The sequence below is a fragment of the Chamaea fasciata genome, unplaced genomic scaffold (assembly GCF_029207755.1).
Source record: "Chamaea fasciata isolate MVZ Bird 193981 ecotype frontalis unplaced genomic scaffold, bChaFas1.0.hap1 SCAF_20, whole genome shotgun sequence".
Taxonomy (NCBI): Eukaryota; Metazoa; Chordata; class Aves; order Passeriformes; family Sylviidae; genus Chamaea; species Chamaea fasciata.
The window spans coordinates 7,341,150-7,356,423 of record NW_027094105.1 but is presented as its reverse complement, the minus strand read 5'-3'; the positions used below and the strand labels follow the sequence as shown (position 1 = coordinate 7,356,423).

The following is a 15,274-nucleotide window of genomic DNA, read 5'->3' as shown; positions in this document are numbered from 1 at the left end:
GAGTGGTCACAGGCACTCTTGCCAATCGATGTGTGCCAGCTCTTGACTCCAAATGGCCAAAATTGGGAAGCTTTACATAAGTCAGACACTCCTGCTGTCCCCAGGGAAGTCTGTGCTGGTGTGCCTGTGTGGTTTGGGGCTGGAGGGTTTTGCTCCTGAGCAGCCCACATGCTGACACCCTCTTTGAATATTTCTGTTTGCAGATTAGTAGAGGACAAGGGGAATAACAAACACAGTTTGCATATTGGGCAGTAGTTTTAATAAGCTGAAATGACCTTACCTTGAGCAAGGCTTGTGCACCTGTGGGTGTTCACAGGTGTGTGTGGGGCTGGGGACCAGTTCCATCACAGCTTCTGCACCTTCCCCAGGATGGCTCAGGGAAGGACAGCAGGGATTTACTGGGGGCTTTGGCACTGTCTGTTGGACACACACTCCGTGTATCTGGTGTCCTGCTCTACAGAGCTGGCTCTGACTCTGTGGGGCTCTGCACCAATTTACCTCCAGGATGAAAGTCTCTCTAATGGGAGCCCTTTCCTGTGTGTGAATTTCCATCTTTACTCCCACTCAAACCAGAAAGAGCAATCCTAGACTCTTTCCCTTCTCCTTTTTTCACCCCATCCCCACTGCCTGTGTCCCCAGAGTCAGGTATGAGCCGTTCTTTAAAGGAGTGTTTTGAACATGAAACACACCATGTTAGCCCAGTTATTAAGAAGGAACAGATTTATCAGATAAATCCCAGCAGGCCTGTACACATCACTGTCTGGTATAGTGCAATAAAAATATACATTAGACTAAGTATAAATACATATTTACAGTGTACAAGTAAAGCCAGGAGTACAGACTCTGGGTTTGAGCTTCCAGGTACGTATTAATGACTTACAGCTTAGGCACAGAATAAAAGGGGCAAGTACATTTTGGGTCTTAGGAGAATAACTTGGGATTTACAGCAGTGGAACTGAGGGCAGTTCTCTCTTGGCAATACATGAATTTTCCACTTGGACCATTTTGTCTTTGCCCATGATGGCAGCTTTCCCTCATAAGCCTGTGGAGTGAAATGGCCACAGCCTGTTCCCAGGGTAATTCCCACTGGTGCCATTGTCCAAGGCTGTGTGTTCAGGGATGCAGTTATGGAGCGAGCCATATGCTGCTACAATGCCCCAATTAACTGAAAACACTTGTCTATGCTATAATAATGCTATAATAATACTTTGTTCTTCCTGTTAAGAACTCAGGGGACTCCACAAACCTGAGTGAATGGCCCCACGTCACCAGGAGGGGTGGGAAAACAAAAGCCCATTGCAGTGACTTGCCAAAGGTTATAGAGAGAGAATTTGGCAGAGCTTGGAGGAGAACTGGTTCTTTACTTGCTCCAGTGCTTTGCTTCAACCCCTAGACCTGGCAAAAGGAGGAAATACCACTGCTCTCTTTGTATAATATTTGTGAGGTACTTGCATGCTCTGCCAACTTGTACAGGCTCAGTCACTTCCTCCTGAGGAGAGTGCCTGGCAAGCAGAACTCTGGCCCTTGACATCGATATCCAGGGTCACTCCTGCCCAGGCAGTGACTCAGGATTGCTCAGGACAGCTCTAAGCTGGGATGTCCAGCATGCAGGGAAATACTGTGGCACATACCAGCCTCTCCCATGGTACCAAGACATGGGGATGATTAGCTCCTGCCTGGTGCTGTGCTGTGGCACTTCCTGGAGCCTGCTTGGGATCTCTGCAGCGTGGTGTGTCTGGGGAATGTATTTAGAGACCCCTGTTATCTGCTAGGGATAGGAGCTGTTTCTTCAGTATTTTCCTCCCACTCCAAGCTAAAAATACAGCACAGTTAACTTGTCATTTGATCACAGTAAATGCTCTGCTGAAAGAAATGACTTTAAGGTGTCTGTTGGCAGAATTTATGGCCTGGGCAAGTCTCCGCAGAAGGCCTGTGCAGGTTGAACACAGCTGACTGAATGCAATCTATTTGCATGCCCTGGGCTTATCTTCCCAACCATCAGAGCAGAACATGGTTACAGCACCAGCTTGGCACAGATTGTTGCTGCCACCAGCCCAGGAGTCCCCTCTTCCCCTCTGGGCAGCCTGACGAACTGGGTTCTGCTCCTGGTGTAAATCCAGAGTACTAGTGACCTTGGAGGAATTCCTCTGGATTTACACTTGAGCAGGTGATGTCAGATCTGGGCTGGTACCTGTTGCAGGTGAAAAGTGAAAGCTCCCACAGGTTTCTTTGGGATGTGCAAGGCCCTGCGGTGCCAAACACCAAAGCCAATGCATGACTTGGCCAGTCCCCAGGGGAACACAGGACACCCTGGGAGCTTTATCAGGTGGATGGAGGTGCTGGGGCAGTCTTCGTTCCTGGAGCATGAAGTGGGAGCTCCAGCAAGGACCCGGAGCCAGCCCTCACTTGAGGCTGTGCTGGGTCTCTCGGTGCCTCCGCAGATCCACCTTGCGCTGGAAGCCCTTGGCACAGAGCTCGCAGCTGAAGGGTTTGAATCCCGTGTGTTTGCGGCTGTGGGTGATCAGGTTGGAGCTCTGGCTGAAGGCTTTGCCACACACCTGGCATTTGTGGGGCTTCTCCCCTGCAGGGCACAGAAAATGGTAAAAAATTGTAAAAATGGTAAAAAACTCCCACATGAACAGCTGAAGGAAGAGAGATAGAAATGCATTTTAGCAGAGTCAGACCTGCTCGGGCATCAGGGGGCTGCCAGCCCAGCTCTGCTGGTGATGTGTCTGGATTGTGATCCAGCACCAGAGGGTGGGAAGAACCACTGAGTGATCCGTTCCCTGCCTCCACGGCTGGGTACAACCCCCAACAAGCACCAGAGGCTGGCCAATAACCACCTCCTTGTCAGGCAGATGTGCTTCAGCCTCCTGCTGTCTCACCCCACATGGAATAATGACTTCCCAGTGCCTCTGGACACTTTTCCCCAGTTTAATACCTCGGTGTCTGGGGACTGTGTGTGCACATCGTCACTATGGGCTCTAATTTTGATTTTCTCATTGGAATATTTGGTTTCTCACCTGTGTGGATGTAAGTGTGCTTCTTCATGTCCGACTTCTGGTGGAAACGCTTCCCGCAGTACTGGCAGGGATAGGGCCGAGTGTCCGAGTGGATCAGGAGGTGAGTGGAGAGGGTGGAGGAACGTTTGAATGTCTTCCCACACATCTTGCACTCAAAGCTTCTTTCCTGTTGGGGAAGGAAAATCATGGGACGTCTGAGGCTGCAAGACATGTGACAGAGCTTGAAGAGTGATGAGAATTGTAGATTTGATAAGCAAATCTCCTTGGCTCGTGGACTGATAGTGCTGGGTGCAGCACAAAGGGAATGCAGGGAGGGTTAATTATGGAAATGGATCACATCTTGTGATCCAAACTCCTGCACCCTTTAGCAGGGGGTGAGGCACAGAAGAGTGAGTAGCAACAATCCTCCCTTCCCTTCCAAGGAATTCTGAAGGGCAGTCTGAGATTTGTGAGACCAAGAGCTCTGACTGTGGTTTTCAGAGCTCCTGCCCTTGTCACCGCGGGCACAGGAAAGGCATCACATCTGTAACCCAGCAAGGGTCACTTCCTCTGTAATGGATTGAGCAAGAGCTGAGGTCCAGAGCTGGTTCTCTGGAACCACACCACCCACCTGGGAGTGGATGTTGGTGTGCTGCTCCAGGCTCACAGCGTGCCCAAAGGTTTTGCCACACACTTCACAAGCAAAGGGACGGGTTCCGCTGTGAGACCTCCGGACATGGACCTCCAGTCCATGGGGAGTGGAGAACACCTGCAAAACAAAATCCCAGGGATCTTTCTGACATGAGGTGGCTGCATGTCCATCTCCGTTTTCAATTCCTTCTCTATTTTTAACCCTCCCCTCTGGGAGAACTCATGTGAACGGCGCCATTCCCAGTGCCTTGTTCTCCTGACTGCAGGCCCCACTCTGAGCAACACACTTTGGTGTGACCAAATGAAGAATGGGTTTCATGCTTCCTGTGTGCAATGAAAATTCCTCCAGACCCTCCCCACCCCAGAGGTTCTCATCCAACACACACCTTGTTGCACTTCACACAATGGAAGGTCTCCATGCCTGAGGAATAATGCAGGCTGTAATCCAGGGGGGGCTCGGTGCTGGGCAGGAGGTGGCTGCCATACAGGCTCACAGGGTGCTCCAGCAGGGCTGACTGCATGCTGGAAGACATCTGCTGGTAGCTGTATGGCACATGGAAAGCATCCCAGGAGAAGCCAGCTTTGTAGAAGGTTGGGGTGCTCGCTGTGTTAGTGCAGTCCTTGATCTGCAGCCCTGGCATGGCCATCTCTGAGTTTGTAAAGGAGAGAGAGAGGTGAGTGTCACACCATTGCCTGAAGTTGGACACCTGTAAAAACGTTCCCCACCTTGCCTGACCTCGGGAGCTGCAGTTGGCAGCTTCTCCTTGATTCAAATCCTGATTCCCCCTGTCGTGACTTTGATTTCAATCTGAGGGAATTTTATGGCAAAGAATGCCATGGAAATTTGATGGATAAGGGAATACTAAGTCCCCTGCTAGCCCTCCTTGATGGAGTATTTGAACAAGTATCCTGTGGGCCTTGACCCACATAGCACAGAGCTGTATTAAGATGGGGCAGGTCATTCACTGGGAATGACAGCACTATCCTTCATTCTTTCTGATGTGGACCAGAACTGTAAAGGGAAATAGAGAATGCTTCTGCCTGTGGCAAGTTTGACCATTGATGTCAAAGTAAGAGCTCTCATTTACTGAAAATCCAGGCCCAGTTTTAGGGGCTCTATAACCATCTCAGCCCTGACCTCTTTACATTTGGGGTTTTGGAGAGCCAACCTTGAGCTGAAGGGCCTGGCAGCATCCTGCTCAGGTACTGGACAGGGACACTTTCTTCTTTCAGTTCAGGTGGATCCTTTTCTTGTTTGGGAACCACACACCCCAGGTCCTGTTTCCTGATGTCCTCTGGTGTCCTGTCTCCTGTGGCTGTAAAGAGCAGTGTCACAGTTATGTCACAGTTATGTCACTCTTGCTGTTCCAAGAAGAGTCTGTTTAGGTGAGTTTTGTACTCGTGTGTGAACTCCTGCCTGGACACAGCAGCCCATGCTCAATTCCCTGAGGAAATGCAGAGTGATGCAATCAGCATTCAAGGTCTGCCCATTGCTGAGGAAGGGAAATTCCAAACAGGATGAGATAGGCAAGGCAGAGGGGGCAGGATGAGATGATAGGATCCTTGACACCTGATACAGTTAAAGAAAATCAACCCTAGAATTATGTCTGTACGAATAATTTCCCTATTTAAAACCATTTCCGTTTGTGTGGGTAACTAACAATCACTAACTTATTAACCTCCCCACCCCTCTCCTGAGAGAGCTGGGTATTGTTAACCCGGATTTATGGACAGCCAAGTAGGGAAGCAAGTCCTTATGCACTGAGTTTTGTGTCCTTCTCCCTACACTCTCACTTATTTCTCCATGCTTGTCCCAGCCTTTAAAGACACCAACCAACCCTTGTTAAGCTTTGTAGTAAGAGTCTAAAATGGACAGAGGTCCAACATGTGTCTCCTTTCTGCTGGACATGGGACAGATCTGCTGAAGGACAGTATTTATCTGTTGTCAAACCTGCCACTGCACCAGAGACACAACAAGTGGCTGCAGGATGATGGCAGAAATGGAAATTAAAACGTTACCTCCCTTCTTTTTTATCAAACTTATCTGAAGGCTAGACTCTAGTTTGATAGCCAGGGCTAGAACAAAGGGTAAATTGATCCTAAATTTGCATAAAGAAAATTTGAATGGTGCCTGAAGGAAGAAGATAATTACTCTGGCCCTGCCACTGCTTGGATGGCTGTGGGGGAGTGAAAGCAGAGAGAGGTCAGCAGGGATGGACAGAACTGTGCTGGGTGGTGTTAACACCAGGAAGAGATGGTAACACCCCGAGGTAGAGAAGATGTGTGGAGTCCAGAGGGAATGTGGGCAGTGAACACAGGAAACCAGAGATGGAGCTGGCAGAGCTGTTTGTAGAACTGACAGCCCAGTGCAAGCTCTTTTCCCAGCTATTAGTGGCCTGAAGTTGGTCATTTTTCCCAAATGTGACCCACTCCACACAGCATCTCATAGCTCAAATCTCCCCAGCAGCCCAGTGGGAAACAAAGGGAGGATCAGTGTGGATTTGGTGTAGAGGAAGGACACACAGTAAGGGATCAACTTGCCCTTAGACTGACATCCCTGTGTGGAAGCCCTTGGATGCTCTTTAGCTCACTCATCCTGCTTCCTTAGCTGCCTACTGAATTATTGATTCACCTCAGTGTGTTCCTAAAGCCCAGGGGATGGATTGACTCACCAGTGAAGGCAGAGGTGACTGGAGCCCACGTGAGCACTGGCAGGTCATCTTCCACACAGCGGTGCTGGTGATAGGTGTGAGCCTTTTTGCTCTTCACCAGAAAGGAACGTGGCATCTTCCATTCACTTCCTGGGATGAAACACAGAAAAACACCAGGTAAACCTCTGTGGCTTGGGGAGTAACTTCCCACTTGTCTCAGATTAAATGTACTCTGTAAAAATCACACTTCACAATCTACCCCAGGCTGAGGCAAAGGATTACAGAAAATGAGACAGGGACAGGCTCAACCCAAGAGCTGTGTTACAGACCAAAACTGTCTGTGGCAGACACGTTGGAAGCCAGGACCTGACTCTTGTAGTCCTGCTCTGACTACAGGACAGGCTGCATCTCTGATCTTCTCCTCCCTGACAGGACACAGAGGGAACCACGGGTTAGAGATCCCCATCGGACAAAGTCTGAGTGTTTGTGCTGCACCTGGAAGGGCCCAGTCCCAAGCCATGGCCTGGGCTCTACTGTGAAATTATTATATAAATAATAATGATAGAATCTACATCAAGAATAGGTGAGAGACAGGGAAATCCCTGCAGAATGATGCATGGAGGGTTTCCCTCTTGCTTGAGTCGTTGGAGTTCTGGCTGACAAACACCAGAGCAGAGGCAGAGCAGGAGGGCTGGCTGAGAAGTCACCTTTTGGACCCAACTCAAATATTACAGACCGTTGAAATGGCGGGTTAGGGACAAACATAAAATGCTGAAATTTAATCATCCCAAATTCTCCTGCAATGCCTGTGTTATCTTTGCCACCCAGAACGCAGCCCGCCCTGTGCCCGCTCCCTGGGGCTGGTAACTGCTCTGGTGGAGGCAGGGTGGCAACAGGGACCATGTTGTGTGCAGTAATAGCAGCTGGTGCCTTATTTGCATGTGCATTTGCATTTTCCCTTGTAATTGTTTGGGACAGAGGCACTAAAAACAAATCTTGCGATATTTCATTTGAAAAGTCAGCATTTAAGTCGTGGCTCTCTGTTGACTGGAAACTGTTATTACGTTTTGTTCCTTCTTGAGAGCAGTTCAGTGGAACCTACTTATTTACTAAAGAAAACCCCCCAAAATCCATAAAGGTTGCTCCTGTTAAGCAGGAATGATATGAAATGTCTGTCCAAGGACAGAACAGTCCTGGAATCCCAAACAGGCAGGGATGGAAAGGTCTGCTCCCCAGAGTTCAGAAGTGTCTGTACTACCCCTTCATGCTAAATATAATTACAGAGCACAGTGGCGTTTTGTTTAAAGGTCTGAAGGTCACATTTACAGTGGTGCCTGAAGCTGTGGGATTCCCACAGCCAGGTCTGCTGGGGACAGGGGGATTGCCAGGGTACCCCCAAGCCCAGCTGCCTTTAGATATGCTGCTGTCTTTTTAAAATCTGGTCCAGGATTCCCACTGTTCCAGCTATGATTTCAGGGATAACTCCTGTTGGCTCTAACCATTTTTCTCTTCTGAAATGACTCACCTGTTTTTCTTCTTTTTTTCCAAGAAATTTACGTGTAGCTTGAGATGAATAATAGAAAGCTGAGGCCAAGAGCAGATTTCTAATTTAATTTTAGAAAAAGGACAGAACAGCACTGAGGATGAACCATAAGCAGGCCCTTGAGGGAAGGGGCACTGAAGTACAAGGCAGCTTTTTGCTCTCCTGGAACTCTCTGCAGAGGTTCATTCAAAGAGCTGTAAAGAGTCTCTGCCCAGGGAAAAGCTGCAGGCACAGAAATAGCTCAGTGCAAGCACAGGGGTGTTCTGCAGTGGGTTAGAACCCTTCAGCTCAGCCTGTGTCCCCCCATTCCATCAGCACTGCTGAGTTCTTGGTCAGCCTCAGCTGAGCTACCTGTGCACTGACCCAACCCTGCATTATAGACCCATCCCAAGTTAAAGTGCTGCCTTTAGACCTGGAATTTCCACTGCTGTCACAGGGGTTTTCCCATGTGGTGGGGCAGCACTATGTCCACAATGGGGAGTATTCATGCCAGGAAGCTTCAGACATCGCATTTCTCTGCCTGAATTAACCAGCTCGTTTCCCTGGGCTTCCTCCACGGTGGGGGAAGAGGCAGTGGCAGTGGGTAGCTGTAGGGTGAGAGCCTGCATCCAGCTGTGCCTGCTGGAACAGCCACTCTCCCTGCCCTCAGGCTAGAGAGCCCTGGAGAATCCTGTGACAGCAGCTGGGCAGCTCAGCCAGGTAAATCACAGGGCTGGAGATGGGTGGTTTAAGCAATCCAGCAAAGTTTTACGGCAGTGCCCATATGCCAAGTACACATAGCACTAAGTACAGCCCCTCTTTTCTAGTGCTGGTTGAAAGCAGATGTCCATGAATAAAAAGAATCTTTCTGGATGTGTTTGCCCCAGCCTGTGTAAAAGTCAAATTTGGTCCAGTATCCTGACTGCTGATAAGGGCCACGACCGAGCACAACCATCTTCAATGGACAGAACGTTGCAAAAGGAAGTCACCTTCCCCCACCCCATTTTACAGAAAAAAAAAAAAGGAACTGGGAGCCCAAAGCCGAGTTAATTAACAACTGCACTGGACTGGCTTTGTGATTCACACAACCAGGCTAGAGGAAAGCTACAAGCAGAGATTGTGGGAGGAAAAAGGACTGGTTTTCCTCGAAACTCCAGATTATCTGTAGCAAGAGATCAGCTGCTCCTAATGGCTCACTGTATTTCCCAGGAAAAGCAGTGCTGTGGACAGTGGACCCTGCACCCTGCTACGTTTTAGAGTTATTGAAGCTTCTGACAGAATTTAGCTTCAATCTTTGCTGAAAATTAAACTTTCTTTTTTGGGAGTCTGTTCATTTCACAGCCCCTGTGGCAGCAGTTTCTACCTGGACTGGTAAGTGCACAAGGGAAATTATTGCTTGGGCAGGATTGCCCATCCAAAACAGAAGTGTTCTGGCATTTTTATTAATTCAATATAGGACATAAAACCAGTAGGTGGCTAGAATTGACATTCTTATTAGCCTGCCCTCCATGCAGCTGTATAATAATGTTATAATGTGCCCTGAGGAAAAGACAGCAGGAGCCAAGGGGAGAAAAGCAGATTCATTATTTTGGGTACCTCACCTGAAGCACCTTAGAAGGGTTTCTTTCACCAGTTATAAATTCCCCAGTTATAAATTCCCCAGTCAGATCTGAAAGCAGATCCAGCATTTGCATGCTCCAACTCCAAGTTCCTTCATCCTCAGAGATGCTTTTGGATGATTTTGCAGAGTATCTCAGGTAAAACTCCAACAGGACACTGAAACATTGCAGATGGGCTTGGTTTTTAGTTTAGGGCTGGCTTCTGACTCCAGGATCCTCATTTTACTGGATCCCATTTTCCTCACAAAGCCCTAACTATCACTTCACTGCATGACAGCTCTCAGCACCCAAACCCACAGGACTGGTCCTGTGATGTAATTTAGAGGAAATTCACACTCTCTGTGAATTATGAACCCTTTGGTGGGGATGGTGTTTGCATGGTTGTGCCACGCTGAACCCAATTTGCAGTGAAAGCTCCATTCTAAAGCTGATTTGCATTTTGCTCTAAATTCAAGTAATTCTGTTTTCAGATTTCCAAACTTAATTGTAGAGACTAAAAGCTTTTTCTTGCTACACTCAGTGAAACATTAAATTTTAACTGGCATTACAAGGCTGGTACTCACTAGTAGTACATGACACTACACCTTCATATAAGTTGATGAGCATACAAAGTTTTAGGCTAAAAAGGGCTTTGCCTTTCCATTGTTTAATTTATATTGTTTATATTTATATCTTAATATTGCCCTTTCCCTGCTTTTTTTTTCCTTCTTTTTCTTTTTTCCAGGAAAAAGTGAAGCTTCCAAAAATAAGAACAGCTTCTCTTTCAAAAGATTATATTTTTGAAGAAAAAAAGCCCAAAGTAGAACACGATGCATCAGTGGTTTAAGAGCCCAAATAAAATAAGAGGTTTTATGGACTCTTGATTCTATAAATACAATGTCAAATTTGAAAGAATTTCAACTCTTTACAACAGAATTAATAATCTCTTCACTAGTCCACCCTTGCAAAATCCAATGTACTCAGGGAAAGTAATTTAAACGTGACATTTTATTGGAAAAATGATCAGGACATTTTTAACTCTTGTGGTAAGACTGGATAAATGGACATTATGGCAGGGGCAGCAAATTATGGTGGAAATTTTGTCCAAGAAATTGAACAGAAATTCTGGCATAGCTGCAACACCCAGAAAAAAATATTTAGACTGTAATTGCAGCACTTGCTCTCTAGAAAGCTCACATAGCTCCCTGTGATGGTGGGAATGCCACTGGCTCTAGGAAACTTTGCCTGAGACTTCCATGGATGGAATTACACAGTGCAATCTCCCAAATTCCAGATCTCCTTAATGTACAGATGCAATTTCGATGTGAACTTGCAAAGCATTAATGTATTGAATCAATCTTGCGATATGAGAAGCGCCTATAAATAGCTAATCCCATATGCTAAAGATTGTTAAATTAATCAGCCTATATTTTAAAAGGGTGGGAAAATAATAAAAGATGGATTCAAAGCAAAAATCCTGAATGGGAGAGGAATTGTCATCTACAAAAACTGGCCCAGGTGATGGCAGAAGAGGTGTGCTGCTCTCTGAGTGTAAAAGCCTGGCCCTATAAAAGAGCAATTAAAAGGAAAAACGCAGTTTGCCCTCTGCTCAATCGCAAAATAAAACACTCCACAGCTCCTGCTGATGGAGCTGGCTGGGGCATAGGTACCTGAGCCCGTTGTCACATCTCTTATATTTTGTTCTATCACCATTTTCACGTGTGAAAGTGAAGTACATGGCATATAATTTCAAAAGGTTCAATTCAAATGAGTCAGGTGAACTATTAGCATAAAGGAATCCTCAGGACAAGTGGCTTAGGCAGTGGAACATGTTACATATTTGCAGACATAAGCAAAGAAGAAGAAGGAGGAAAAAAGCTTAGAAAATCATATCAGAAAAATGAGAAAACCAATGCAATTTAAAGTGTTTAAAAGAATAAATCAATCACCTGTTTGAGGGACTTTGCTTTACTGGATTTGCCTTGAAATCTCCCCAGACAAGCGAGACGTTGTCTTCTCTCGGGACTCCTCTTCCACTTTTTCACTTGGTTGCAGTCGGCTGAAATAGATACTTCTCCTTTTTTCACTCTGTTTTTTTTTCCCCCCCTGTTCCCCTCCCTGATTTTTCAATCAGATTATTTGTGTCAAAATCTGGCGGTGAAGAAACAGCCAATAAGAGGCAGAGCCCAGAAAAGTATTTGCTTATCAAAACTTCCCAGGACTTTGACAACTTGAAGAGAATTCACGATGCCCAGCTCGAAGCCCTGGGGGCAGCACCTTTCACTTTTGGGGGCAGCTTCGTCTTCTGCAGGAATACTCCTCTGTCATATTGACAAAAAGCATGACACAGGAAATAATGTACTGAGCAGGCATTTGTTGTTTTGTCTTTTCCTTAAAAAAAATAAAAAATAAAAAAAAGCCCTTAAGAAACCTGTATTTTTACACACATTCATCCTCGCATCATATCTCTCACAAGCAGACACACCATCTGTCTCACACACACACACACTCACATTCTTGGGGCTCATAAACAAAACCATCGAGCACATATGCACAGAATTATTTTATTCCAGAATGGATCTTTTATCTCTCCAATTTCCAAGGAAAAACGAATAAATACTTGCATGGTACAACCGAAGAAGATGCGTGTTAATCACCCTTCATTTTCCCAGGCATATGTGTGTGCAATCCTCACATATTTTGGGCACTGCTCTATCTATATACAGCTGTATATAGGGTATAAATATAGATTTAAGAAAGCTCATTAAGCAAGCTCATTAACAACAGCTTTGCAAAAAGCTCTTCAAGAGCAATAATAAGAATTTGCACTTCTATCGCTCGCTTTCAAAAAAGGCTTGAGACTGGGTTTGCAAATGTGAAATAATTGAATGTCAGAGTAATGGAGCAGTGGAAGGAGGGAGGATGGAGCAGGGGCACAGTGACTGTCCCCAGGTTGTTCTCTAGCACAGGTGGGAACAGGAGCTGGAGAACAGTTTTTTCTTTTAGATTCCTTAGGCATCACTCTTATTTGGAGACAAACAAGGAGAGCTGAAACCTCCAAATACTTGGGAGAGAGAGAAGGGGAGTAATTCCTTGATTCTACCTATCCTCTAGTTATCCCAACCCTCCTGGCCGTGCAGGTGCACAGTGGCATGAGCTCTGTGTGCCCTCGGATGTCTCCTGTGCTCACAGCTCTCTCTGTGTATGGTGGAACTGGGAGTGCAGAGATGCCTTCCAAGGAATTTATCATTCCAGAGGTAAATAGGTGTACAGCAGCTGTTGCATGCTGAGTACTGGACTGACACCAGCAGGGAAATTCCTCTGGAGATGGAGTTTTCCTGCTCCCTGGGAGCTTCCAAATGCATTTCACTGCTTCCTCCAGCTGCATGGCTCTGCTGGGTCCCTTTTCCTGCTGCAGCTCAAGGTGAGGAACATCAGGAAGGAACAACCTTTGTTCTGCCCCGGGGCCAGCGGGAGGCTGGGGCTGCCCTGACAGAGCAGATGTGCTCCAGGGACACTCAGGGATGACAGCAGAGGGATTCTCAGTCCTGCTGTCCCCAAGGCTGCGCCAGGACAGGCACGAGTGGCAGCAGTGACATTGCCCCACGGCCGGGCTGTGCAATGGGGTTGATGCAACTCGGAGATAGGAGCGTGGATTTCACCCGCATTGAGAAAGATTCAGATTTTGATCTTAACCCATCTGTCATTTACTGAGCATAATTAATTCTCCTTGTTTATAGAAGAGAACAATCCCTTTTCCCTGCTCCCTCCTCCCCTCCATATTTATCTAGCTGGGTTTTGCATGAAAGAAACGTTCCCAAGGCATTGTGCATGGAAGCTGATTTGCATCCTCTTAAACACAGGCATTTGAGGGATTACATTTCCCGCTACAAAAACAAGCATTGTAACAGAAACTCAAAATGTACATTGCAGCTTCAGGGTTTCTGATGAAGACAGTTACAGGAATTAAAACAGGAAAATGACAAGCTGCTGAAAAGGACTGAGATGTTATTTTGTGAAACATTGGAGCTGGCTTCTGCCAGCATCCCTGAGCACAGAGTTCCCGTTGATAAAGTGCAAATGGCTGCAGGACGTGGCTCTTAAACTCGAAACAGTCAAAGTAAGTCAACCACACAGAAAAAAGACCCTAGAAAAGTAGTTTTGTCAAGATCTTTAAGGTCCCTTCCAGGCCACTCTAAGATTCTATTTTCAGTAAAACCTCCCCAGCCAGCTGATTTCAGAGGTGTTCCAAGGAGCACTGGGCACAGCCCTGTGGAAAAGGAGGATGGCTCCATCCCCAGTGTCAGCAACAGCTGGATCAGCTCTTCTGCCTCCCCAGGCAGCCACGAGTTCACAAGGCCCAGATATAAGTGCAGACAGACGGATCCCTGAGCTAAGGGCACAGAAACTCTCATTCAAGACCAATGTCACCACACCGCAAAGGCTGAAGGGACATGGGGACACTGCTGTGGTTTCTCCAGCTCTCACCCACTCCTTCTCCCTTTATTTCATTTCAGGGATTCCTGTAGAGCAAAAAGCTGCGGGATGGGAGTGCAGTCAGCTTGTTGTGTTCTACTCTTCTCTGGGTTTCTGTCTATGGCTTCTGTTCATCTCTCCACTAAAAGCACCATCAAAGGGTGACTTACACAAGCTGAATTATAAACCCAGAGAGCTGGAGGTGCATTTGGGGCTGGAAGAACCTTAGAGCTGACCCCGTGTGGTCATTCTTATTTTATGTTCTTCCTGTTGATATCATTTTCCCCGTTCTCTCTTCTTCAGGCTCAGCAGAGAAGGGAGAGCCACAGAGAGCTTATCTGGGCTCCCAGAGGCTTGTCCTGGCCCTGACCCACACAGCCCATGGGGGATGTAGAGAACCCTGCTTGCACACAAGGACAGTTTAATTTTGTGTGCTGCTGTGAGTGCTTACTACGTGTCACATGCTCTAGTGCATCCTAAGTAAATAGATCATTAAATGTACAGCTCAGTAATAATAAACAGGTTAATTACAACGTAACACGTCACTTTAAGTGCAGTTGTTTCTCCTTTCAAATCCAACAGCAAAGCCCTGCTATGGCATCCATGTTTTCTTTGTCAATTTGACTGTTACAGCAATTAAGTCCCAGTAAAATAACACGACTAATTGCTTCCAGCTCTTTTCTGAAGCTCGTCTTAATTTCCACTCTTTTTTCTGTGGCAGATTAAACAAACGTGTCTTCTGCACATCAAAAAAAAAAAAAAAAAATTACCATCACTCTGTCCAGACCATAATAAATATTAATTGCCAGGCACAAGGCAGGACTAGATTAAAAATATGCTCGCTTCAAGCAACTCTTATCTCATCCTGAGGCAGGATGCCCCACTGCAGGTGCAGCAGGAAGGAACTATCTCAGTCCTGCAGGGATCAGAGCCGGGAAACACAAAAAAACTGCTGCAGAAGTTAAAAATCAACCGATGCCTCTCTCAGATGGGGCTCTGATCTGCTTTTCTTCCCTTGGACCTCATTTCCACCTGGTAAATTTAATGAGATGTGGAGTTTTAAACCTGTTGCACATGGCACACAAAACCGAAGGCTGCAGATCCTTCGCCGCGGTAACTTCCTTTCTTCCCACCTTACCCTGCATTTTCCACAGGGAAAAAGATTAACCTTTATCCGCAAGGATGGGATGTTCGCGTTGTGTGGCTGCTGCGTTCTAAGGGGGGGGAGGGAGAAAACAAAAACAAGGACAGGATCCTTGTGCACGGTTTGGATGAACAAGTCCCAAGGGATCCAAAACCAGGAGAAGGAAACAAGCTTTGCACGCTCATCAATTAAAATCAATGAGATTTGGGGCGCGTGCCCGGGGGCTCCGT

General features: G+C 46.7%; 1 protein-coding gene across 2 annotated transcripts; it reads right to left on the bottom strand.

The window, feature by feature from the left end:
* Positions 1 to 251: 251 nt before the first annotated feature.
* GFI1B (growth factor independent 1B transcriptional repressor) lies at positions 252 to 11,588 on the bottom strand. Of its 2 annotated transcripts, none has more exons than XM_066201133.1 (7): positions 11,374 to 11,588; positions 6,326 to 6,454; positions 4,823 to 4,969; positions 4,040 to 4,302; positions 3,634 to 3,771; positions 3,024 to 3,189; positions 252 to 2,581 (listed from the first exon to the last, which is right to left on the bottom strand). In XM_066201133.1, exons 2-7 carry the CDS (start codon positions 6,438 to 6,440, stop codon positions 2,403 to 2,405), a joined length of 1,008 nt encoding a protein of 335 aa, XP_066057230.1. In that variant the 5' UTR covers positions 6,441 to 6,454; positions 11,374 to 11,588; the 3' UTR covers positions 252 to 2,402. The 2 variants fall into 2 exon arrangements, with proteins under 2 accessions (XP_066057230.1, XP_066057231.1); XM_066201134.1 differs by having other exon boundaries at positions 6,326 to 6,450.
* Between the last annotated feature and the right edge of the window lie 3,686 nt (positions 11,589 to 15,274).

What these genes read in the sequence shown, in the direction of transcription:
- GFI1B (XM_066201133.1), bottom strand. Translation starts at nt 6,440, where the DNA reads ATGCCACGTTCCTTTCTGGTGAAGAGCAAAAAGGCTCACACCTATCAC. An exon ending in ATTGTGTGAAGTGCAACAAG is followed by an intron (nt 3,772 to 4,039) that starts GTGTGTGTTGGA and finishes TTTGTTTTGCAG; the next exon opens with GTGTTCTCCACTCCCCATGG. An exon ending in ACACCAACATCCACTCCCAG is followed by an intron (nt 3,190 to 3,633) that starts GTGGGTGGTGTG and finishes CTTCCCCAACAG; the next exon opens with GAAAGAAGCTTTGAGTGCAA.